The sequence below is a fragment of the Galeopterus variegatus genome, unplaced genomic scaffold (assembly GCF_000696425.1).
Source record: "Galeopterus variegatus unplaced genomic scaffold, G_variegatus-3.0.2 Scaffold1661, whole genome shotgun sequence".
Taxonomy (NCBI): Eukaryota; Metazoa; Chordata; class Mammalia; order Dermoptera; family Cynocephalidae; genus Galeopterus; species Galeopterus variegatus.
Genome location: NW_007727772.1, coordinates 332,109 through 355,600, shown reverse-complemented (window position 1 = coordinate 355,600; position 23,492 = coordinate 332,109). Strand labels below are relative to the sequence as shown.

The 23,492-nt window shown below is 37.0% G+C and overlaps 1 protein-coding gene across 2 annotated transcripts; it reads left to right on the top strand.

Annotated features, from left to right (window-relative positions):
* Positions 1–2,249: 2,249 nt before the first annotated feature.
* FAM159B (family with sequence similarity 159, member B) lies at positions 2,250–21,641 on the top strand. 2 transcript variants are annotated; one of them, XM_008578321.1, is made up of 3 exons: positions 2,250–2,457; positions 6,637–6,794; positions 20,770–21,641. In XM_008578321.1, the coding sequence occupies exons 1-3, from the start codon at positions 2,267–2,269 to the stop codon at positions 20,859–20,861; spliced, it is 441 nt and encodes a 146-aa protein (XP_008576543.1). In that variant the 5' UTR covers positions 2,250–2,266; the 3' UTR covers positions 20,862–21,641. The 2 variants fall into 2 exon arrangements, with proteins under 2 accessions (XP_008576543.1, XP_008576544.1); XM_008578322.1 differs by lacking the exon at positions 20,770–21,641 and adding an exon at positions 20,559–20,613.
* The last annotated feature ends 1,851 nt before the right edge of the window (positions 21,642–23,492 follow it).

Here is a 23,492-nt window from a genome sequence, read left to right as displayed (position 1 = left end):
CACAAGACATAATGCTTATATCAATACTATGGACGCAGCAGCTGTAAATCATTACAGAGTGACAGACGCATGCAGGCCAACTCAGATGTGTGCGGTATTGGCTTATTTTCCTCTACATGTTGCAGGATGTTGAGATGTCCAGCATCCCTAGCCCATATCTCTCAATGTCAGTAGGGTACCCTGTCATCATTACAACCAAAAATGTTTCCTTATTTCCAAAATATTCCCTAAATAGGAGTACCATCTTGTTGAGAATCACTGAAATAAAAAAAAAAAAAGAGGAAACAATAAAATTTATGGTATAACTTTTGGTGTTGGACCAGCTCCATCCCACTCCCAGTCAGAACTCCTGCCTGGTAACAGAGAGTTGGAGACTCAGTGATGTGGGACCACAGGGCAGGCAAAGTCAAGCAAAGCCATGAACACTCTTTCTACCCTTTTTTCCTCCTCTCTATTTGCTTCATTTTTCTCCTTCCTATACACTAGGTTTTTGACTTCTTGTCCACCTGGTGGAATTGCAATTCCAGGAGTCAGACCCTAACTGGCTTAGCCTAGATCAGGTCCAATTCCCTGGCCAAGTCTCTGGCATAACAAGGACCAGATTTACCCTCCTGCCTGAAACAACTAAACAAACAAAACATATGAAACAATGGGTTTTGGACATGGATATCAGGTAGTGCAGACAGTGATCCCTGAGAGAGGGGAAACAGGTGAGCCTTATGATGACCCCAGCTCACTATCAAGAGAGTATCTAGGCCACTGTACAGGCGGGGGGAACCCAGGTGAAGCCCAATGGTCTTTCGGAGTTGAGAAGGCAGAGCTGGAAGTCCAGGGAAGCCATGGTGCCCACAGGTAGCAGTACAGAGCACCAGAGAGGAGAGAGCTGGAGAGAGAGAGTCTCCAGCTGAGAACTGATCAGTGCAAGCCTGAAAGGACACTACTCAAGGCCAGGAAAAGAACCACCTGAGAGAAGCAGAGGGAACAATCCTTGGAGCTCTTACAAGGCCGGGAATAGTTTGTGTTCCCACCAGTCAGAATGGCAAGCTTTGCAATCCACAAGGTATCAAGTGGCATATTCAGAAGGATATTGCCTCAGTAGTTGGGGAAAATTTAGTCCTAAATCTGCTCTAATCTTGCTTACAAAGCTTAAAAGCAAATCTAAAAGAATCCAACTGTTTCCAAATAACTGCATCCCAGAACAAAACTCAAGAATATTAATAGAAATACAGAAATATCCAGCACCCAACAAGGTAAGATTTATCAGTCTAGCATCCAATCAAGCCCTTGGCCAAGGGAAGGAAGCAGAAAATGAGGAGGAAGAGACAATGCTTTGTCTAGCTTGGAAATTCTATGGATGCTACAGTCTCCATTCTCCCATCCTAAGGCTATTATTTTCTCCTTTATACATCTAAGTATCATTTGTTTTATTACAACAAGCGTGCATTACTACTGTTATTTTAAAAGACTTTGTGAACAAACCAACCAAGAAAAATGAGAATGACAAGCAGAAAGGAGGCAGGAGAGGTTCTCCAGCACTCCAAAACTGATGGAAGGTCTCTCCGTCTTTCCCCTGCTTCCTTCTCTTTCTCTACAAACTCTAGAAAGTTCTGTTTATCACTTGCCTTGCCTTCCCTTTCCAGGTTCTTTAGCTGGACACAGAATGCAGCTGCAGCATGGTTTTCAGACACGCATGCTGGCTTTCTGAGAACATTTTGCTTCTTGTTTTGGATTTTTAAAATGGCAGATTTCAATGTTTCGCGTGCACGTCTCAAAGAAGCTAAACACCAGCACCCCTCACTAGTGGTTCAGCTGCCCGGCCCTCTACCCCACGCCTTGGGTCGATGGCCCGTGGACGCGGCTGGTAAGGGCTCCGCCAAGCCCTGCCCCATTCGCCCGGAACCCACCTGCCCTGTGCCCGGGCAAACAGAACCGCAGTTTGGGCTGCCTCTGCCCAGATGGCAAACCTGTCCCACACCTCCACTTTCCGGCATGGAGTGGGGACAGCTAAGGTCTCCAGGCTGTTGATGAAGTGAGGGCAAGTGGAGGGGAGTCAGCGGAGTGCGAAGAAACAGAGAAGGGAGCGGGAGCAGAGGCAGAGGGCGAGACGGGCAGGTACGAAGACCACTCAGTAGCGAGAGGGAGAGGCGACAGCACGGTGGAGCGCCCAGACCCCAGCGCGGGAGCGGCGGGCCCGGGGAGCGGTGCGGGACGGTGCGGTCCGAGGGCACCTCGGAGGCCTCGCGCGCCCCCCTGGCAGCCGCCCGCGATGAGCGAGGCCAGCCGGCTGTGCTCGGGCTACTACAGCCTCAACCGCAGCTTCGTGGAGCCCTTCCAGTGCCCCCGGCGCGGCGAGGGGGCCGCGCTCGTCTACTGCTGCGGCTTCGCCGACCTCAAGTACTGCTGCAGCGAGCCGGGCAGCTACTTCCCCTACAAGCACAGCTACATGTGGAGCCTCAGGTGGGCAGGGCAGGGAGCCCGCGCGTGCGGGCTGGGCCCGGGGCTGGGGAGGCGACCAGCGGTGCCACGCCTGGGGCAGGGAGGTCGTCCGCGTTCCGGCCACCCGCCTTGGTCGGGTTCCTCTGAAATGACGCGGAGCCTCCGAGGACAGGAGAGGGTCCGGGAGGGAAATGTCGCCCCAGCTTGGAACTCCTCCGGGAGCCGGGACCGAGGCGAGGAGCGCGCGGGAGGAGCGCTAGCCCTGCGCCCGGGGCGCACCGGGGCCGCCCCGGCTGGCCCCGCTCAGTTCCCCACCCGCCTCCCCTATCCGACTGCTCTCCTGTCTCGCGGGGACCGGTTCCAGGCAGATGGCTCTCTGACAGAGAGAAGAGGCAGATAACTTAAGGGAGAGGTTCTATTCTTTTTGGTGTGTTTGGTCATTTAGTGCGTTTGAATAAAAAGGAGGCTCCTTTGGGATTCCTTTTAATGCATTAACCTAGGACCGGAGAGTATTTGAAGTCTCCTTGCGCGTGTGAAGGAATTGGATGTATTCTTTAAAATATCATTAGTAAGTGTGTGCCTGCGTGTGTGCGTGTGTGTGTGCGTTTGTGTGTGTGTGTCTTCCTGTAGGTGCGCTCAAGCGATGGGTCTTTATAACTTGCCCTTTTCAGATGATCTGACACTAACCCCGAAGAGAACTGAAGAGACACCCACAGAGAGACAGAACTTTTAGTTGCTATAATTACACACTTTAGAACCTTTCCAAGACAATCACTTACTCAATACCTGAGCCATTTGGCCATTGCTAGAAAGTGAAGAGACTTTCTAAAAGGTGTAGTCTTTCTTGTTTCTTTTTTCTATGATGGGAATTTTACTTATTCCAGCTAGTATTTACACAGACCTATTCATTATGAAGTGCTTTTTCTCCCTTCCACTCTAAAGGATTTCAAATTTTGAACTTGCTTCTTTCATTTTGCCTGGAGAATGAATGGGGTCCCAAGATTGTAGGAAAGAACTCCCACCGCCACCTTAAGTGTTTCTTACAAACATTAGCTTATTACTGAGGGGGTGGGCGGGGGAGAGAGAGTGAGAGAGAGATTCTGCTAGTAAGAGGCAGATTATTATTTCTTGCAATCTCCTAGCATGACCCAGAATTTGGCACACATGCCGAGTCTATAGCAAATGACTAAACTTTTTTTCTTGAAGCAATAAAATATTTGTTTCTATATTTCAAGCTTCAAAAATGTCTCAAAAAGAATGCCTACTTTCAAATAAGTTCAACTCACAAAGTTGTGTTGTGCTGGAGTGGGGCAAAATATCAGAAAATAATGACAACACTAGTAGATTATTTGGGGAAGAAATCTATATTGCACTGACATATTATCTGGCTTTTTGGAAAATAACACAATATTCTGTATCTGAGTCTTTGAAGGGATTAATAATGGCTGAAACACCTCCAATAGGAACTGGCAAATCCTAACTCAAACTCAATTGGAAAATGTGCCTGGGATTCTTAGAGCCCTGAATGGTTCTGAAGTGACAAGCAGCAAAAGATATAAAACCTTCCATGAATTTGTGAGGGCGCAGAGAAGTGAACAGTTTGCTAGGGTCTTCATTCAGCACTGATAAACTGGACAGTGCAGTCCAGTTCCTGGAAAATAGAAAAATCATTTCAACTGATGATGTCAGTTGGCAATGTTAAACCTGGGGTTCCTGTGAGTTATTGAGCTCTGAGAACACAATGGGAAGGTAAATTTATTAGATCTTCATTTCCCTCCTATTCTTTGTTCTCCACTCTTTATTTAAAATAGTCCAACTGTGGAAAATATTCCAGGAGTCACTAGCCCTTGTTTTGAGATTCTGCCGTGGCTGGAGAAAGGCTTTAGTTTTAGCTACCACAAGGTAAGTGAACATGCTTAGTAGCAGAATTGCTGCATCAATGTGATGACAGCTTCACATCCTCTCTCAGGGTTTGAAAAGCAACAGCTGGATAGTGCTGCAAGGAAAGGATAATTCTCCCTTTCCTATGTCTGGCCCACTCCCATCTTTTCTCCTCCTATAAATCAATAAATTGTTTGGCTAATTTCCTTTGGTAACCTTCTCCAGGACCTAGGAAAATAATGCGTATTGGACAGAGCTGTGCATGAGTGGATATTCAATAATTATTTGCTGAAATGAATATTTTAAGAGACTTTCAGAGCTTCATCTTTACCCAGAGTCTATACCTAGAGTGTTGCATGCATAAAGCAACATTTCTGTAAAGTGGAACTGTGACATTGAAACAGTTAGCCAAGATTATGAAGGACATGCTTTTGTAACAGAAAGCTGAAGTGGCAGGCTTTGTTTTTGTTTTTCCTAGATAATTGCGTGGTCTGGTTTTTTTAATTTGTACTTTAAAAGCTCACAATATGTATGTCAAATTTAATTAAATTGACAATTTTACTTTTAAATTAACTAAATTGCTTTTCTACTTTGAAGATTTTTTAATAATTGGGTTCTTGTTTCAGGAATCTTTCCAGATGTCTAGCCTCCTATCTGCCTTGTGTACCAGATAATATTAATTAAGTGGATTACATTCCCGTGTGTGTGTGTGTGTGTGTGTGTGTGTGTGTGTGTGTGTGTGTAGTGAAGTGATCCTAACCCTCCCTGACACAATCTACAAACAAGGGTAAAAAAGGAGCTTCCAGACTCAGGGAGTCTACCCCTTAGAAGAGAGTGCACCAAGTGAGGGCAAAACCCGAGTTTAAATATATAACTTTATACTAACTCGAGCCATAAAATTACCTAGTCTTCACTTGTGGGCAGGACTAGTGGAATGGACTGACATTAATATACCAAGCACAAGAATCTCTGGAAATCTGACTCCATGTGGGTGTCTCAGGAGGCAATCTCTTACTTGCAGGGGGGCTTTATCTCCTCAAATTGAGGATAAGTGGGGTGAATTGAGCCCTTCACTTTCAATCCTGTTCTCCTTCCTCCCAAAGCAGCAATGCTCCTAGCATCCCTGGTCAAGTTCTCCCTTCCCTCTCTTTTGGTACAGGTCAAATTTGTCAGGGACCTAATCCCTAAGAAAGAGAAGAAACCTAATGGCAAGCCAGGAAGATAATAAAGAAAAAAATTATTACTTTTCAATGTCGTATTGTCCAAATTACTACAGGTAGATCAATCAGCAGTCAATTATTATTTACTTCCATTTATTGAACATCTTCTACAAGATAAGCACTTGAACACTTTTAATGTCTGTACAACATTGTGAAAAAGTCAACAGAAATATCTGTCTTGAACAGCTTAAAATCTAGTTGTAGATATTTACACACACACACACACACACACACACACATGCACACAGTTGCAGAAGTACATATGCTTGCATATAGGCCTTTCAAGATAATGCCTTTTTCCCAACCTCCTTTCTTATGTAATAGTATTAAGTTCTCAGGTTTATGAAAACTATATTACCTCTCAAATGATTAGCCTTATGAGTAGCTGCACCAGAAGAAATTATTATAAATTTAGTGCATAGCAGATACAACTGGACATACATCTTATTTTTAGAGGAAAGCACAAGGGTTTCTTCCTTAATGCCAGAAGCTGTTGGTGGTATGCCCAAAGAAAAGAAAAACTCAGACCAAACAGGAACTTCACACGAATTTCATATATACTGTTTTCCTTTAATTCAGATCTTTTTCTCCTCTTTTGTAATAGTTGTGGTTTTATATATCAATAAATGATATATTGCATATATGTTTCTGTATGTTTCCAAAAGAAAAGTTTTATATTTTTGGTAAACATTTGCTTCCCTACTTTTGCAGAAGCAAATATTTTTCTATTTATCTTTTACTGGTAAACCTGATCTTTCTTCCTAAGGTATATTAATAATAGAGGTCTATTGGATTAAGATGTTTTTGAACTATCTCTAGAGAATCATGTGATCTTTTATCTGTAATATGAATTCACATGATCCTCCCTACTAATATTAACATATAAATTTAAAAGGAACAGAGAAACCTGTAGAGAAAGTAAAACAAGAATTTGATGGTAGAAAAAGGTGAGCTGTAGATTTCAGTCATTTACTGTTCATGCTAAAATATAATTTGGTTATGAATAACTAAGAACAAGAATTAAGGATATACAAACCTTCTCTTTAGTTTATGTGCAAACCATTTTGTATGACATAATGTTATTTTCTATTTTCTTCAGCATTGGTGCCCTGATTGGATTGGGAATTGCTGCCCTTGTTTTACTTGCCTTTGTCATCAGCGTCTGTGTCCTTTGTTATTTATTTCTGTATACAAAGCCTCAAAGATTAGACACTGGCCTTAAACTTCAACACCTAGAGGCTTCTTCTACTCAAGAAGGTAATCAGTATCCATTATTTGCAACCAATTACCTGTACTCTTTCCAAAAGAATAACTTGTACCTGGGTAAAAGATCATATTGTTAACAATGAATGCCTTTTTAAAATGCAATTTATTATGTGTCTTTGTAAAAATTCATATTGAATCAGGCCTTAATGATGAAATGCCTAAGGAAATTGTGCTCAAGAAAAAAAAAGCTGCAGGATATAAATGTTCTCATGAAAGGTACATCATTGGTCCAGTAAATCCACTTAAATATATCTATGTCCCTTTCAGTTATCAAGGTTTATCCTCTTAAAATTCTTAAATTTTGTTTTTGGATGGAGCCAAAGAAGTCAAATAAATAGTGGAACAAAATATCTGATAAGTCATTTTCAGGGTTGCATTGCTCCAGATTGGTTAGTTAGTGGTCAGTTGAGAATTTACCTGTGTGCCTACTATGTGCAGAATTTGGAGGAGGCATATAAAATAATTCAGAGGTATGTAAAGCAAATATAAAAAATAAGTAAAAGGCAGTTTTTGTTCTGTATCATTGAATAGATTAGAAACCAGTTAAAATATAAGGCTGTGTGTGTGGTGTGACTATAAAGTAGAAATGAATTTTTAGGTATGGTTTGTGGAACTGGGTTGGGTCTCATTATTATCTCAACTATCAAGTGCTGTATAAATGCTAGTTGTTATTTTGAAATTCAATCAGAAAGAACTGTTAACATTTTTGTGAATATAAATTTCTATTTGTGTAATAAAAAGCACTAATCATGAATTCATTTTGAGGTACATATAAATTTAGAAGGCATATTACAGGAGATGTAGAGACTATATATTTAGAATATAAATTTAGAATCTGTATATATTTAGAATGACACACAAGTGTTCACTTGCTTCCTTTTAAAAAGAAAACGAACATTTTTATTCTTAAAAAATTGAGAAAAGTCCCTGCCCATATGTTCTATGTTAGCCAAATCCTGGAACTCACCATGCTTTTAGAGTGCGTGCTCTGTGACCTTATCCAACACATCCTCACCACATGATTGCGTTAGCTCTAGTTTCCTTCTCCGTGGGGGAGGCCTCTTTCACAGGGTATCCTGGAGTTCTCTTCCTCAAGCACAGTTTGGAAATTGCATGGCCAAATTGACAGGTTGGTAACTGACTTTAGTTCGAACGACTTAGACCCCATTTCTCCACAGGCAAAGTGAAGCAGTGGATTAGTGATTATAAAATAATCAGGTCATAAAATCAATATCTGTCTCCATTGCTTAGATAATTTAAAGTCACAATTCTTAAATTTTACTGTGACCTATGGGGACTTTTGTGGTCTGCCTTCTTCACTCTTATTTCTCTCATCTCCTCATGTCTAGCTGCATTGACCCCTTTGCTGTTCCTTGAAATTCCTGTCTCAGGGCCTTTGCACATAGTGTCACCATTGTCTATGATGCTCTTCCCTCAGATATCTGCATGACTTAACACTTTGACTTTCTTTAAATCTTTACTCAAAATTCATCTTCCCTGGAATTCTTCCATGGTCACCTTATCTGCATTTTTAACTCTTCTTTAACATTTCATACCCCATTCCTCCTTTATTTTCCTTCTAAGCATTTACCACTAACACAGTATATATTTTACTTATCTATTGTCTAGCTTTCCTTCATTTCAACTAGGAACTAAGTTCAAGGAAAGTAGGAATTTTTGTCTTGTTTGTTCACTACTGTATCCCCAGTGCCTAGAACACTTAACAAATACTCCTTGAATGAATCCAATGGAGTAGCACTGCATCTCTATGGTAGATGACTGCTGTGGTTTGAATTGTGTCCCCCCAAAGGTTAATATGTTGGAGGCTTGGTCCCCACTGTGACAGTGTTAAGAAGGTGAAAAGTTCTGTTATGGTAATTGAAAGGCGGGGACTTGAAGAAGTGATTGGATTACGAGGACTGTACATTTGGGAATGGATTGACCCATTCTTGGAATAATGGGAGTGGTTCTGGTGGATTTAAAAGAAGAGGGAATTAGGAGGTTAATCTCTCTCTCTCTCTCTCTCTCTATTCCATCATTCTGCTATGCGAAACCCCTGTGTCACTGTCACTACTAAAGTTCTTCCCAGCCTCCAAAACTGTAAGCAATGAATTTCATTTTCTTACAAATTACCCAATTCCAGGTATTTTGTTATAAGCAACAGAAACATTAATACAGTGATCAAAGGAGTGTAATTTGAGAAACAATGACAATGTATTGTCACCATTACAATCATCACTCACTGAGTGCCTCTATACGATGTACTGTGCTAAATAAAAATTGGTTATTTTTCCTGATTTAGCTCAGGGACTGCTCCAAAATTTTATTTCATATTGGCTCTGAGAACCCAGCAACAGAATTAGTTCACTTGTTGATTCATATCTTATAATTTTAATGCTGTTTAGCTAAGGAGGTCCATTTAATGCACTTTCTATATAGTCAGCTGAGGCTGCTTTCTTGCAATGAAATATTCCCACCCTGCCCCCTCAAAAATATTGTATTTATTGAGTTGGCAAATTAATTTAATATACCTTTCTTGAATGCTTGCTATTGGTAAGGCAGGATCTTATATGATCAGTGCTTTCCCACTGTTTTCAAATGATGTGACTGAGGTCCCTTAAGTTGATTTTAACCAAATCAGACATAGTGGAAAGCCAAAACAAAATAGGTAATCCAAATGTCACTAAAATAGGAGGAGAAAATGGTTTATACTTGACAGCAACCCTTTGAAGTGATAATTAAACACTGCTTACCCTTTATTAAATATGCATGTTTTATTCCAATGATTCTCCCACCTGGCAATAGATTCCAGCATTCTAGCTATTGAGAAAACAAGTCTGGGGCTTTACTGCATTTAAGGAATGTCTTAAAGGATAGGAACATAATAAAATGTTTGCGTAATAAGTCAAGCAAGTACACCTTACATCAGAGAAAAATTGGTTTCATCTTTCAAAACTATCTGTTCTTAAGAATCAATCACCAATTATTTTAGATTAATTTTTACAATTGAAACTGTTTTCATTACAGGCATTTTGAATAGCCTAAATGGAAACATGTTCTTGTGCACATACTAAACTGACTTAGAGTGCTGGACTTTTTTTTCTCCTGTAAATGACGATAGTCTGATTTTAAAATAGTCTAACTTTAGACTATTTTACCAGTATTTTTTCCATAGTGTATCTTTATTCTATTGGATTTCATTTTTTTATGTATACAATTTCAAGCTTTACTCATTTTGAATTGCTCTTGAAAAAAACCAGGTCGTTGATAGAGACCGTAGACTTTAATTGGACTACCTCCAGGGCTCACTCTATACAGAGGACCTACTGCTAAGCAATTGATTGGCCTTTAAATTGTGTCCCATAACCATTTTCTTCTTTTTTAACTTTTGTGTTTTGGATTATGGACATTTCAAATGCCAGTGTTTAAAAGAATACCATGGCTTGTAAATTGTCTGTTATAGAACATACGGTTCCTGAGAAAAAGATGACTGTGGGAAGGGCATCTTTCTGAGTAGATGCTTCTGAAGGTGAGGGCTCATTTCACAGGTTGTGGAAGAATTTATGGCTAATAGAAAAGCGAAAAGCAGTTAAAGGGGTAAATTTCACAGGTTGTGGAAGAATTTATGGCTAATAGAAAAGCAGTTAAAGGGGTAAATGTCTTAGATCCCTGCTTCTCAAACTTTTCCATTGGAAAATCCTTAAAGACATATAGAAAAAGGAATTGTGTCCCCAGAATTCTAAGAGCTAGAGTGAAAAGACCTGCCTTGAGTATTACAAGCTTTAAATTATTTGAAGTTTCTCATTTTATTTTTAAATTTTATGGGAATTTTCAACTTGAGTGCATAATATAATGGCTTGCTTTAATAATAACATCTTCTCCTTCCCATATCTGAGTAAAATTGATGTTCCAGGAAGATAAAGCATATTCATCCTGTAACTTTGAATATCCATTGAAGCAAAGAGAGGGGCTCTTAAAAGCAGAGTTTTTGATAAAAATTAGAAGGGCAGATATTAGTAGAGCTGCTTGGCACAAACAAAGTAATACAGTTGTATAGGAATAATAAACAACCACGAGCCTCTATTTGGTGGTCTTTGTGGTAAAGACAGATGATATAAATGAAAAAGGGTAAGTAAACTAGCAGTAAGGCACAGTTGTCTTGGAGAAAAAACAGAAATTATATATAGAATGCTACGGAAGAAGTAAATTTGAAGATTATTTAATCATTTACTCTGCTTGTGAGTGAAATAGGACTTGGATTGGCTCAGAATGGTCTACCGTTTTTCTTTGTCGTAGAAGACACCCTCACTCCACCAGAAAGAAAACCTTTCTTTCAATTCACGTTCATTGCAGTAAAATTAGAAAATATAGAGAAACAAACAAACAAACACATAAACAATGTCACTCATGATCCCACCACCCAGAGATAACAGATATTAACACTGTGGTGAATATTCTTCATGGATTTTTTTCTGTGTGTGTGTGTGTGTGTGTGTGTGTGTGTGTGTGTGTGTGTGTGTGTGTACCACAAAATGGGGAGGAATGGGACTTACAACATGCTCTTTTTCACTACAAAATATTGACATCTTTGTCAATAAATAAATACATTTGGCATCATTTTTAATGGTTTCATTTTATTACTTTAATGGAGTACCATGATTTTTAAAAAATTTTATTTTGACATAATTTCACACTTCCAGAAAAGTTGCAAGAAAAGTATATATAAACTTTTCATACATTTTCCCAGATTTACTGTTAATATTTTGCCTCCTTTGTTTTATCATTTGCTCTCTCTTTATGTATATTTTCTGAACCATTTGAGGATAATTTGCAGATATTATGTTTTGTTAACCATAAATATTTTAGTGTGCATTTCCTAAGAACACAAATTTTCTCTGACATAATCATAGTACATTTATCAAAGTTAGGAAATATTACATTGATACAGTAATATTATCTAATCTGGAGTTCATATTCAAATTTTGCCAATCTCCTTACAAGCTATATTTTTTCCTTATCTAGGATATTCCAGAATTATATAATGTAATTGGTTGTCATATTTCTTTAGTCTCCTCTAACTCTCAGCCTTTCTTTGTCTTTCATGATCTTAACATTTTTGAAAAGTAAAAACCAGTTATTTTGTATAATGTTCTTCAGTTTATTTTCGTCTGATGTTTTCTCATGATTGGAGAGAAATTATAAATTTTTGATAGGAATACCACAGAAGTTATATTCTCAGGGCATCATAGCAGGAAGCATGCAATGCTGGTTTGTTCCATCATTAGTGATACTAATTTGGTTAAGGTGGTAGTTGCTGAATCAATCCGTTGCAAAGTTACTATTTTTCCCTTTGTGATTACTAAGTAATTTGTGGGGAGGTACTTTTAGCCTATGAAAATATACTGTTCCTCCTCAAACTTTCACTCACCCATTGATGTCTCTTGACAATTATTATTATTATGGTAGTTGTAAAATGGTGATTTTCTAACCTCATTATTTCTTCTACATTTGTTAGTTGTTAATTTCACTACAAAGAAGAGCTATCATTTTCCCTATAAATTCATTTCCCATTTGCCTGTCTTAGTCTGTTAGTACAGCTATAAAAAATATCTGACAGTGGGAATTTTTAAAGAACAGAAATGTATTTCTTACAGTTCTGGAGGCTGGGAAGTCCAAAGTCCAGGCACCTACATTCAGTGTCTGGGGAAGTCTGCTTTCTGCTTCCAAGATGGTGCCTTGTTGCTATGTCCTCACATGGCAGAAGGAGTGGAAGAGCAAAAAGGGGCTGGCTAGGTCTCTTGAGCCCTTTTATAAAGGCACTAAATTCCATGAGGATGGAATGCTCATGACCTCATCATCTCCCAAAGGCACCACCCCCAATACCATTACCTTGGGCTTAAGTTCCAACATATGAATTTTGGAGGAACATGTATATTTAAATCATAGCATTGCTGATTCATTTATTTATTAATATCAGTATGGACTCACAAATTCTTTATTATAAAATATTTTATTACTATTATTATTTATTCTGATCCATAAACTATCTCAGATTTGGCCAGTAGGAGCCCTTTTAAATTGGATCCTGTGTCTTTTTGAAATGTGCCCATCATTTTGGGAGTTCTTTTCTGCTTTCTGCCACAAGATGTTCCAGGGCATTTTGTATACTCCCTATTCCAGCCCTGGAATCTGCCATTTCTCCTGGAAGCCTCCTTCATTTTAGTTGGGCATAGTGTTTATAAATCAAGGTCTGGTTGCACCATATTTTATTAAGTTACTGACTGTCAGCTCACTTTCATTTTTTCTATTACACATACATCGAATATTTCTTAAATATTTTCTTAGTATAAGTTCCTAGGAGTGGAATTGCTGATCAATGGAAGGGCAGATAGATATTAAAGGCTTTGGATACCGGTTCCCAACAGTCCACCAAAAAATTACCATTACATATTACTTGTTTCCTTATATCCTCTGTGACATGTGACACTAGGTCTTGTGTGTGTGTGTGTGTGTGTGTGTGTGTGTGTAACTAATTTCATTGAGGAATAGTGTTTTATTTTAAATTTATTTAATTAGTAGTGAGAGTGGACATTTTAATATTTATTTGTCATAATTTCTTTTGAAGTACATTGCTTGCTCTTATTTTTTACACATATTTTTTTAAATGGGAGTGTTCATTTCTAATTGCTTTATAAAAACTTTCCACATAGTAACTAAACTCTTTTTCACGTATATTGCAAGTGTTTTCATAGTTGTTTTCCTTTTAATTTTGTATGTGACAATTTTTCAGCTGTAGAATCTTCTCCTTTTGTGGTTTCTCCTTTTGTTTTCATACTTAGAAAGTTTTCCCCTCACTATAAGATATACAGATATTCCCTATATTTTCTTCTAATACATTTATGTATTTATTTTTATGTTTAAATACTTAATACTTCTGGAGTTTTAATTTTGGTGTTAAACATGAGGTAAAGATCTGCCTTTATTTTTGCTTTCCAAATGAGTCAGTTGTCCAAATATTTGTTGGCTGATTCATCTTTCTCTTGTCAGTTTAAAATGTTGCTTGTCATACTCTTTTTTAATACAGGTTAAGTATCCCTTATCTAAAATGCTTGGGACCAGAAGTATTTTGAATTCTGAATACTTCTGGATTTTTTAATATTTGCATTTATGCCTACTCGTTCAGCATCTCTAATCTGAAAATCCAAAATCATAAATGCTCCAGTGAGTATTTCCTTTGAACATCATATTGGTGCTCAAGAAGTTTTGCCTTTTGGAGTATTTCAGATTTCAGATTCAGATTAGGAATGCTCAGTGGTCTGTTTTTAGACTTCCTGTTCTGTTAAATTGATCTATGCTTAAGCTAGTAATATGCTTTTAAAATTGCCATAGCTATATACAATCATATGTCATTTAACCATGCAGATACATTCTGAGAAGTGCATCATTCAGTGATTTTGTCATGTGAACATTAGAAGGTACTTACACAGACCTAGATGGTATAATCTACTGTACACCTAGGCTACATGGTATAGCCTATTGCTCCTAGGCTACAAACCTGTGCAGCATGTTACTGTATTGAATAATGTAGGCAATTGTAACACAGTGGTAAGTATTTGGGTGTCTACACATATTTAAATATAGAAAAGGTACAGTAACAATATTGTATTATTATCTTACCGGACCACTGTGGTACATGCGGTCCATCGTTGACTGAAACGTCATTATATGGTGCATGACTGTAGTTTTTTAAAAATCTGCTTAGGCAAGACTCCATCTCCTCCATACCATAATGCTTATTTTTCAAACTTTCTGGGCTATTTTTGTAATGTTCAAGTATCCAAATAAACTTTCGAATCACATTGTCAGCTTTTTAAAAATCAAGTGGTATTTTGATGGGTTTTGTAGTAAATTTATAGATAAGTTTGGGAGCGACAAGGGTACTTCAAAAAGCTTATGGAAAAATAGAATTAAAAGATAATATGAACCTCTTCATGAACTTTTTTAAGTACTCTAGCATTTTTCTAAATAGCCTTAACATCGTCCAAAAAAACTGCTCAAAACTTTTATTAATTAGACTGCCAAATTATTTAGTAATACCATTCTCTGTTTCGAAAAGGCTTTTAAAGAATTAATTGAGATCTTAGTAGTAAATGGAATAATTTGAACTCAATGGCATAAAAAGCCACCTGTGTCTCCTCAGGGGAACTTTCTACTTAAAATAAGAAGCCTGGAATTTCCTATGACTGTTTTTGTTCCTAGAATGTTGAAAATAAAACCGCTCAGCAGAGCTTCTGCTACATTTAGCATTTGTGAGTCCTCTTCAGAGTGCAGGGTCAGGCAATCCTAGCTGATGGCAGAGCCAATAAGTATGTGAAATATTCATTTCAAGGATTTAAAATATTGGCTAAATTCCTTTGTAAGCTATGTTAATTATTAATGGTTGGAAGAAGTTAACAATGCAAAAAAGAAAAAGAAAATAACAGACCAATTCCAGAAAAAAAATAGGGCAAGAAAAAAATTTCTGAATAGAGCTGCCTCCACTCATTGATGGGTGGGTAAAGCAAAAGGGCAAGTCTAAGATTCTTTCATGATGAATTTTTAACTGTGTTTATAACTGTGAGGTAACTATATATACTTTGATGGGGCATTGAAAAGGGGAAAGGGGTGAATAGATCAATAGGGTCACTAGGCAATTTTTGCTCACTTCATCCTCCAGCTCAGTGTGCTTGCTTCAGCAGCACATATACATCATCCAGTTGAGACCCAGTCCTGTGCATCATCATACTAAATTTGAAGGGAAAACATCCTCTTACAAGTAAACAGTTTTAGGGTACAAATTTAAGATTGCTTTTTTCTGCTAGAAAGAACTGCAGATCACGTGGGATGTGTAGATTTTCTGTTCAATAATAAAGTGACCCAGATAGATTAATAGTTGGAAGCTGCTGTGACACATCAGAATGGTAACACAGAAGTTAGGAGGTATATAGAGAGATACATATAGGCAGACAATGGCAGAAAAGTTTAACTGCAGTTCTGCTGGATAGCCAGGAGATAAAGACCTACAGAGATCCCCAACACTCCTTTGATATCTTGAAATGGCAGACAAGAGCAAAATTCACAGAAGAGTTAAAAAATAAATACATCCCTAAGGAATGGCTCTGAAAATAAATACAAAATTTAACTGTTTTCAAAAAAAATATATTGGCCTAGCTTGTTATGAGAATAGGTAGATCTTGTTTGATAAATTGGATTTAAATTTCATCAAAGGCCAAAACTTTAACTAACAGTCTGGGAGGTACAAGATTAAATGAGATTTACCTATCATGAGCAGATCAAAAAAATAAAAAATGAAAAATAATGGAAATGGAGAGTGAGTAGCAGAAAGAGCAACTGATGTCAATCCAGGAAAGAACTGTGATGTTGGATCTTGGCAATTTGCACCCAACTAAAGAATTAAATAAGAAAAACTCCTTTTGTGTAACAAATCCCTTGGGAGCTCAATGGTATTACAGATTTCTTATTTAAAATTGAATCCATGTTGTAACCTTGTGACAGAAAAGAGACACCTGCTTTTATCCCTACTTTGTTGGTTAAGAAATTAGTTTCTATTTATTAAAGGAAAACTAGGAAAAGATGAGATTGCTGAGATTTTCCTTCTCTTTTAAAATGATCCCAAAGAAACATAGTTAGCTGGACTTTGTTATCGCTACAGCTCCACTCATTGCAGTTGTTTTTCCACATGTCCAATTATTCTAAGTTACAGGAGGGATAGATATTGATAGCACCTGTGGATTTTTAAGCTGTGGGAAGAGAATGAACACTAGGAGTGTTGTGTATATAACAGATTTTTTCTTGTTCGCATAGCAAATTGGTTTTGTTAGGGGAATTGCTTGTCATAAGAAGCCAATCTAAGAAATTACCTTTGTACTTAGAAGGATCCAGTAGCCAAATAAATAACAAGTCAAAGCTGGTGATAAGGGTCTTTTCAAGTCCCAGGTGAAGAAAACTCTATAATACTTGAATGCATTTTGCAAGCTTTTAAATCTCAGAAGACAGTAGACAGGTTAAATTCTTTGTTGTTGCCAGAGAAATACGTAATGGAAACTAGAGCTGTAAGAATGGAGACAACTTAGAGAGAACTCCAGAATAACTAAGTTAGGAAATGACTTTCTGAGCTTATTTCCCATTAAGAAACAAACAAAACCCCTGAATTTAGCAAAGCAGAAAAAAATCTTGAAAATCTGATTAAAATATTATGAATTTAAATATGTAAAGAGCTTAGGAAACATAAGAGATTTTAATTGACCAATATTACAGTTTTCAGACTTCTGGGAATTCCAATAAAATATTAAAATTCTATGTGTTTAAATAAGTGCTTCTGTGAGGTACAAATATCACCCAGATAATATGAAAATAATTTATATCTTAAATCCTTGGTCTTTTGCTTTTACCTGCTATGATACTGAATAGTAAAAACAATGCTAAGAAAGTGATAAATAACCTACAAACATCTTAATTTAGTTTTTAAATGTTATTTGAGAAATAGTTTCAAGGGCTCCTATGTAAGATATATTCCATTACTTGAGTGTTTAGTAGCTAAATTTTAATCTAACATTTTTTAAAAAGAGTATAATTTGCAAATATCAGTCAAGAATTTTTCAGTTCATAAAATTGTCATGCTGACTTTCTCTACTATATTCATCTTAGCGTAGCTTACTGATTGGGCAAAGGACTGTTTTCCAGGCTAGAAAATGCTGTGTCTACAACAAATTATATGTTTCAAAATATTATTGAATGTTTAGAAGTAGAACATTAAGAAACTTACATTACCACCAAAAAAGTCTAAAAGAGAAGTAATGAAATAAAGTTATATGTCGTACCAGTTTAAGCCCTAGGTGGTAAAACTTATCATACTTTTAATATTAGTCTAGAGATCAATACCACACATTTCAGTCCTATGGGCAAGATCTGGGAGCTGCAGTGAGATATCATCCTTCAAAACTTGTAAATAATATTGCTCTTTGAGTGTTCAACAATGAAATCAACCCAGAGTAGAGGATGCCCTGATTGACTCTAGAAAACAATTTATAGAAAAGCATTTTTAACTTAGATTTGTACTTATAAAAAAGCAGTTTGCTTATAGGAAGAAATTACTTAGAAATGGGCAAAGCCAGGAAGTATTAATACATTTAAAGGTGAGACTTAGACTTACCTAAAAAAGAAAAAAAAAAAAAAAAACCCGACTAAAAACTAGTATGCTGAAGATAGGCTAGATGGCAAAAAGAGGATGTATCTACTTCTAATAGAAGAGGGAATTTGGCCAGTGGACTTTCTCTTAGGGAAGTCTGGAGCAGATTTTCTAAAACCTAAAGGACAAGTAAGACTTTTTCAGGCAAAGGAAGCTCTGGAGAGTAAGGGTCACTAGGCAGTTGGAAGGGTGCGCGCAAAGGCTTGGGGCAGGGACGGAGGAGAGCAAGTTTGGGGAAACTCAGCATTTGTGTGTGTCTGAAAAACCAAGTACAAGGAAGGGAGTGGGAAGAGTGGAGCCAGGAGAGGGAAGCAGGACCAGATCCTCAGCTAACCAAGTTCAGATTTGATCCCAAAGAGTTTTAAGCCAAGAGAGGCTGATAGTAAGTGCTATGAGTAAGTGCTATGTAGGTATTAACCATCATTATATATTGTTGATAGTTTTGCATCCTTTCTCAGTTGACATTATATTCTGAGCACTTTCCATATAATTAAAAATTTCTTGGAAACCACTTTATTACAATAAATGGCTGCATAATACTACATGCAAGACAATTTATTTAGCAATTCTCCTATTATTTGAAAATTAAGGTATTTATTTTTTTGGTCTTGAAAGTAAGCAGTAAACATCTTTGTGTATAAGTTTTAGAGCTCATCTTTGACAGTTTCTTTGGGAATTTCATATTAAAATGGAGTTACAGAGTAAGAACATTTCACACTTAAAAAAAAAAAAGTACCAATTTACAATCACATCATGCTACACCATTGACCAAGAAAAACAACTTTTTATCTGTGCCTGAAGGATGAAAAGTGGTATCTTACCTTTTGAACCTACATTTCTTTCTCACTAGCATGATTGCAGATTTATCATGTTTATTAGCCATCCTATCTTTTCTGTCCATTTCTTCACCCATGAAGAGGTGTTAATGTTTTACATATTGTTATGTAGGACCTCATTATATGTTAGTCATGAGTCATTTGTTCTAAACATTTCTTTCCCAGTTGGCTTTCATTCTTGTCTTTTGCCACCCACATTTTTAAACTTTCAATCTTATTCTAATTGATTCACTCAACAAATATTTATCAATAACCAGCTACGTGCAAAGCATTTTTCTAGACACATCCTCAATGAACAAAATAGTAAAAAAAAAAAAAAAAAAAAAAACCCTTCGCATGTGGTACATAAATTTTAGTGAGGGGAGACAGATAATAAATAAGCATGATAAATTCTATTAGAAAATAAGTGCTATGGAGGAAAAAAATGGAGGGCAGAAGGGATTGGAGATGGGGAGTATGTAGGTTGCAGTTTTAAATACAAGAGTGTTTAAGCTAGTGTCCCATTGAAAAGGTGATTTTTGAGCAAGGACTTGGAAACATGGCTGTTACCGTGCAGCTTATCTGGGGGAAGAGCCTCCTTGACAGTCAATAGCCAGTGCAAAGTTCCTATGCCTGGAACATGCCTGAGATGTTTCATCAGAGGTTGGAGTGAACAGTGAATGAAGTACAAAAAGATGAAGTCAGAGAGATTAATGGTGTGTGTATGAGATTATGTAGGCCATTGTAAAGACTTGGGTGAAATGGAGGGTTCTGAGCAGAGGATGTGATATGACTCATTTTTTAAAGGACCACTCTGAGTGTTGAGCTGAAAACAGAATAGTGGTAGCAGTGAAGACGGTGAGAAGATAGTGAGAATTCTGGATGTATTTTAAAGTATTATCAACAGAATTTCTAATGTATTGGATGTAGGGTGTGAGAGAAATCAAGGATGACTGAGGTTTTGGGCCTGAACAACTAGACACATGGAGGAGTAGCCTTTTGGGGGGGGGGGTGCAGGGGGAAATAATCCAAATTTCAGTTGTGGATTTAGTTGGAGATGTCTACTAAATATCCAATCCACATGTAGATGCCAACTAGGAAATTGAGTTTGGAGTTTAGAAGAGGTTTGAGCTATAGATACATATCCGGGAGTTATCAGCATACAAATGGTATTAAAAACTGTGGGATTAATGAGACTAGTCTAATTAGGGAGTGAGACACTGACTGGAATCAAGGGTTGAGCCTTTGGTAAAATATTATACATTAACCATTCCCATAATTACTCAACTTTTCCATGAACAGTATTCATTAAATGACAATCCATTCTTTGCTCTAAGTCTCTTAGCTTAACTTCTGATGGGCAAAAATCTGTTTTCCTCCATCTTTGCTCATTTTGGACTCATACTTATATGCAGTAAGTTAATGAGATTGTGGCACAAATGTATTCTTTTAAAAAATACCTTCTAAGTTGGTTATGGATAGTAAAGCCTTAAGATTGTAAATTATTGTAATTGGCTTTAATGTAGTTTATTAACTTTACACATAGGAGAGAGTCTTGCTTTTATTAAATGACCCAGAAATTGTTACTTTCTCATCAAATGTGTAGTTTCCTCATGGAAGCATGGAGAAAGGTAAGCATGAAAATAAAATTTTTACTTCTGTTACTGAATATCTCCCTTATTTGACTTTTAGGAGGAAATACTCAAAAGCAATTTTGACTTTCAGGAGGAAATACTCAAAAGCAATTTTGAAATGACTCAATTCTCATTCATCCATATGGTATTTTCATGACATCCCATTTTCAATAGTGCTAAAAAAATTTATTTTTTAAGTACAAATTTTAAAAAGTCAAGTTTTGAGATAATTTCAAATAATTATTTTATTTTGTTTTATGTATTTGCAGGCAACTCAAATAAAAAAACCAAAGCCCTCACTTCAAATGCAGCATCAAATTCAACAAATGAAACATTCTATGAAGCTGATGATATAATATAAGAAAAAATAATGGATACAACACAAATCAACATTGCTTATTAACTAAACAGTGTTTTAAAAGCTCACTGGAAAAATGGAGCAATAATAATAAAGAATGCATTTCAAACATAGTTTGTAATATTGCTTTTCAAAAATTCGCCACTCACAAAGCAAGACACAGCTGCATTTTCAAACATTCAGTTAATTTATTTGAATACCCAGAAAGGTTTCTGATCGATTTTCATGTGCATAAGTCTACTTTTATTTGCCAATTAAGATGTTTCAGCATTACATCAAATTATGCTAATTATTTGGGAGAAATTAAGGAATTGATCAAAAACACATATAAGCAAACCTATCTCAGTGAGGAACAATGAGAAGTTAATGTCACATTACCAGCATTTCACAATTTTTATACAGTCAATTATTTTTATGAGATGGCACTGGATAGGTAAATCTTGGGAGGTGAGCATGTCGTCTTATAAACTAGAGGTGGTATGTTCTTAAGTCTCTTAGAAATCAACCCAGGCCTTTTTGGAGGACTTCCTGGGCAGGCAGACAACATATTGCCTTTATAAAAGCTAATATTCAATAACAAAAAAATCACAATGTATAATCTGTACAACAAATATTTTCTGTATTTTAAGGGATAACCATAACAAAAATCCTTTGCTGATAAATTTCCTAAAGAATCTCTGTAATGAAAGTTATAAGACAAACAAGTTCTCTGTTCCCGCCTAATGCTATCACATTAATACCACCTAGACATCTAGAAATAAAACTAGTTTCTGCAAATTATAATTGTTTTAAAAGATTTTTACTCATAAGTGTGATTTCTATTATAAGAATATAGTCCTGGATTTATAATGGAATTCAACAGGAAAAAAGGAATAATTTTAAGCCAGCTCTGCTGAACTAATCTACTGTGTTGTGTAAAGTTTCTGTAGTTAAGGACTAGTCTTTCAAAAATGTGCCAAATACAGCTTCTCTGTTCTGATATATATATATATATGCCTTAACATAAGAATGCCTTATTGTTCTTGGGCATGCGAAGCTCAGGGTGAGAAACTTTTCATCATTAGGCTGTCAAAATTTCTACCAAGAACTGTAGATATTTTCTAGACCAGCATTGCCCATTCTGTGATGATGGAAATGTTCTTTCTATATTTGCACTGTCTGGTACAGTAGCCAGCTACTGGGCACTTGAAATGTGGTTAATGCAACTGAAGACATAAATTATTTCATTTACTTAAATAACCATGTGCTGTATTGACAGCGTAGTACTAGATCATTATTGTAACATCTTTCTGCCTGAGTTGGATTTCACATTCAAAAAGAGCACAATTTTACCAAGGCTTAAATATTAAAATTGCTTGCAGTATATGGGAAATTTGAAAGCTAAGATATTTCCATTATAAAAATGACATTTTAAGTGGTCATAAAAGCAAAGAATTTTCATTTATTTTTGTGACAGCTCATGAAGATTTTGTGGGTACTTCTTGATCTTTCTTTTAAACAGCTTTGATATTTTACCCCAGAAAATTTATCTTAATACACAGGAATCAATTATATTACTATACTGCCTCAGGTGAAAATCTGGGTTAACGGTTTGGTTAAGGCACTAGTACGGTTCTACTTTTGTTGCTCAAGGGTAAGAACAGATGCCATAAATGACACAAGAAGCAGGAAACTTAAGACTCAAGGCCAGCAAAATTGCTCACTGCCCACTTCCCCCAGACCACTCCCAAACTGTGGGAGAGGCATTCTGGGGCGGAGCATGGCTGGATGCAACATGGGCTGTGCTCTAGGAGAGGTTCCCCAATTCTCTGTCACTCCGCATACTCATATTTTTGGAGGAATTAACTGACATCAGAAGACCCTGAGCTTCAGCATAAGAAACCTATTGTTCTTGGATGTCAGCTGCCCAGCAAGTTTGAATTCCAGCACTAGAATCTGCTGGAGTCCTTGAAGTGCTCCCAGCTGAGCTAGCTTATCACCAGGTTACCTGAGGAAGGGCCACAGGGCTCATCCAGTAGACTAACTGGTTATGTCTCTCTTTAACTCTGAAGCAGTTGTGCTTCACAGATTAAGACAAAATATTAAAACAAGGAGCCTTATCAAATTACAGCACAGTCTATACACTGAAAATTATATTTTGAATGATTTATCTGGACCTAACAAATACTAACATAGTGATAGCATTTATTTTAAGCCAGTCAAAAATAATATAAAATTATAAAGAAAACACATTTCAAAGTACATATAATTCTGGGGATGGGTCTGATAAAGAATACAGTAGCTTTACGTGTTTTTAGATGATTTAGGTCACTGTATAAGTTTTGGTAATAATAATTAGATCTCAGAAAGAAAAGTGGGTCTAGAAGAAGAGTACAAATAATAGATTATAAAAGAAACAATTTTTTTTCTATTTGGCCTTCTACTGAGAGCAATTTCATCTTTAAAAATTGTCAAATTTGGGCCGAGCCAGTGGCGCACTTGGGAGAGTGTGGCACTGGGAGCGCAGCAGCGCTCCTGCCGCAGGTTCGGATCCTATATAGGGATGACCGGTACACTCACAGCACTCACTGGCTTAGCACGGTGCGGCCGGTCTCAAAAAGGACAAAAAAAAAAAAAAAAATTTGTCGAATTAAT

Coding starts and splice junctions, on each gene's coding strand:
- FAM159B (XM_008578321.1), top strand. CDS start 2,267: ATGAGCGAGGCCAGCCGGCTGTGCTCGGGCTACTACAGCCTCAACCGC. Junction 2,458..6,636: donor AGCTACATGTGGAGCCTCAG/GTGGGCAGGGCA, acceptor TATTTTCTTCAG/CATTGGTGCCCTGATTGGAT. Junction 6,795..20,769: donor GGCTTCTTCTACTCAAGAAG/GTAATCAGTATC, acceptor ATGTATTTGCAG/GCAACTCAAATAAAAAAACC.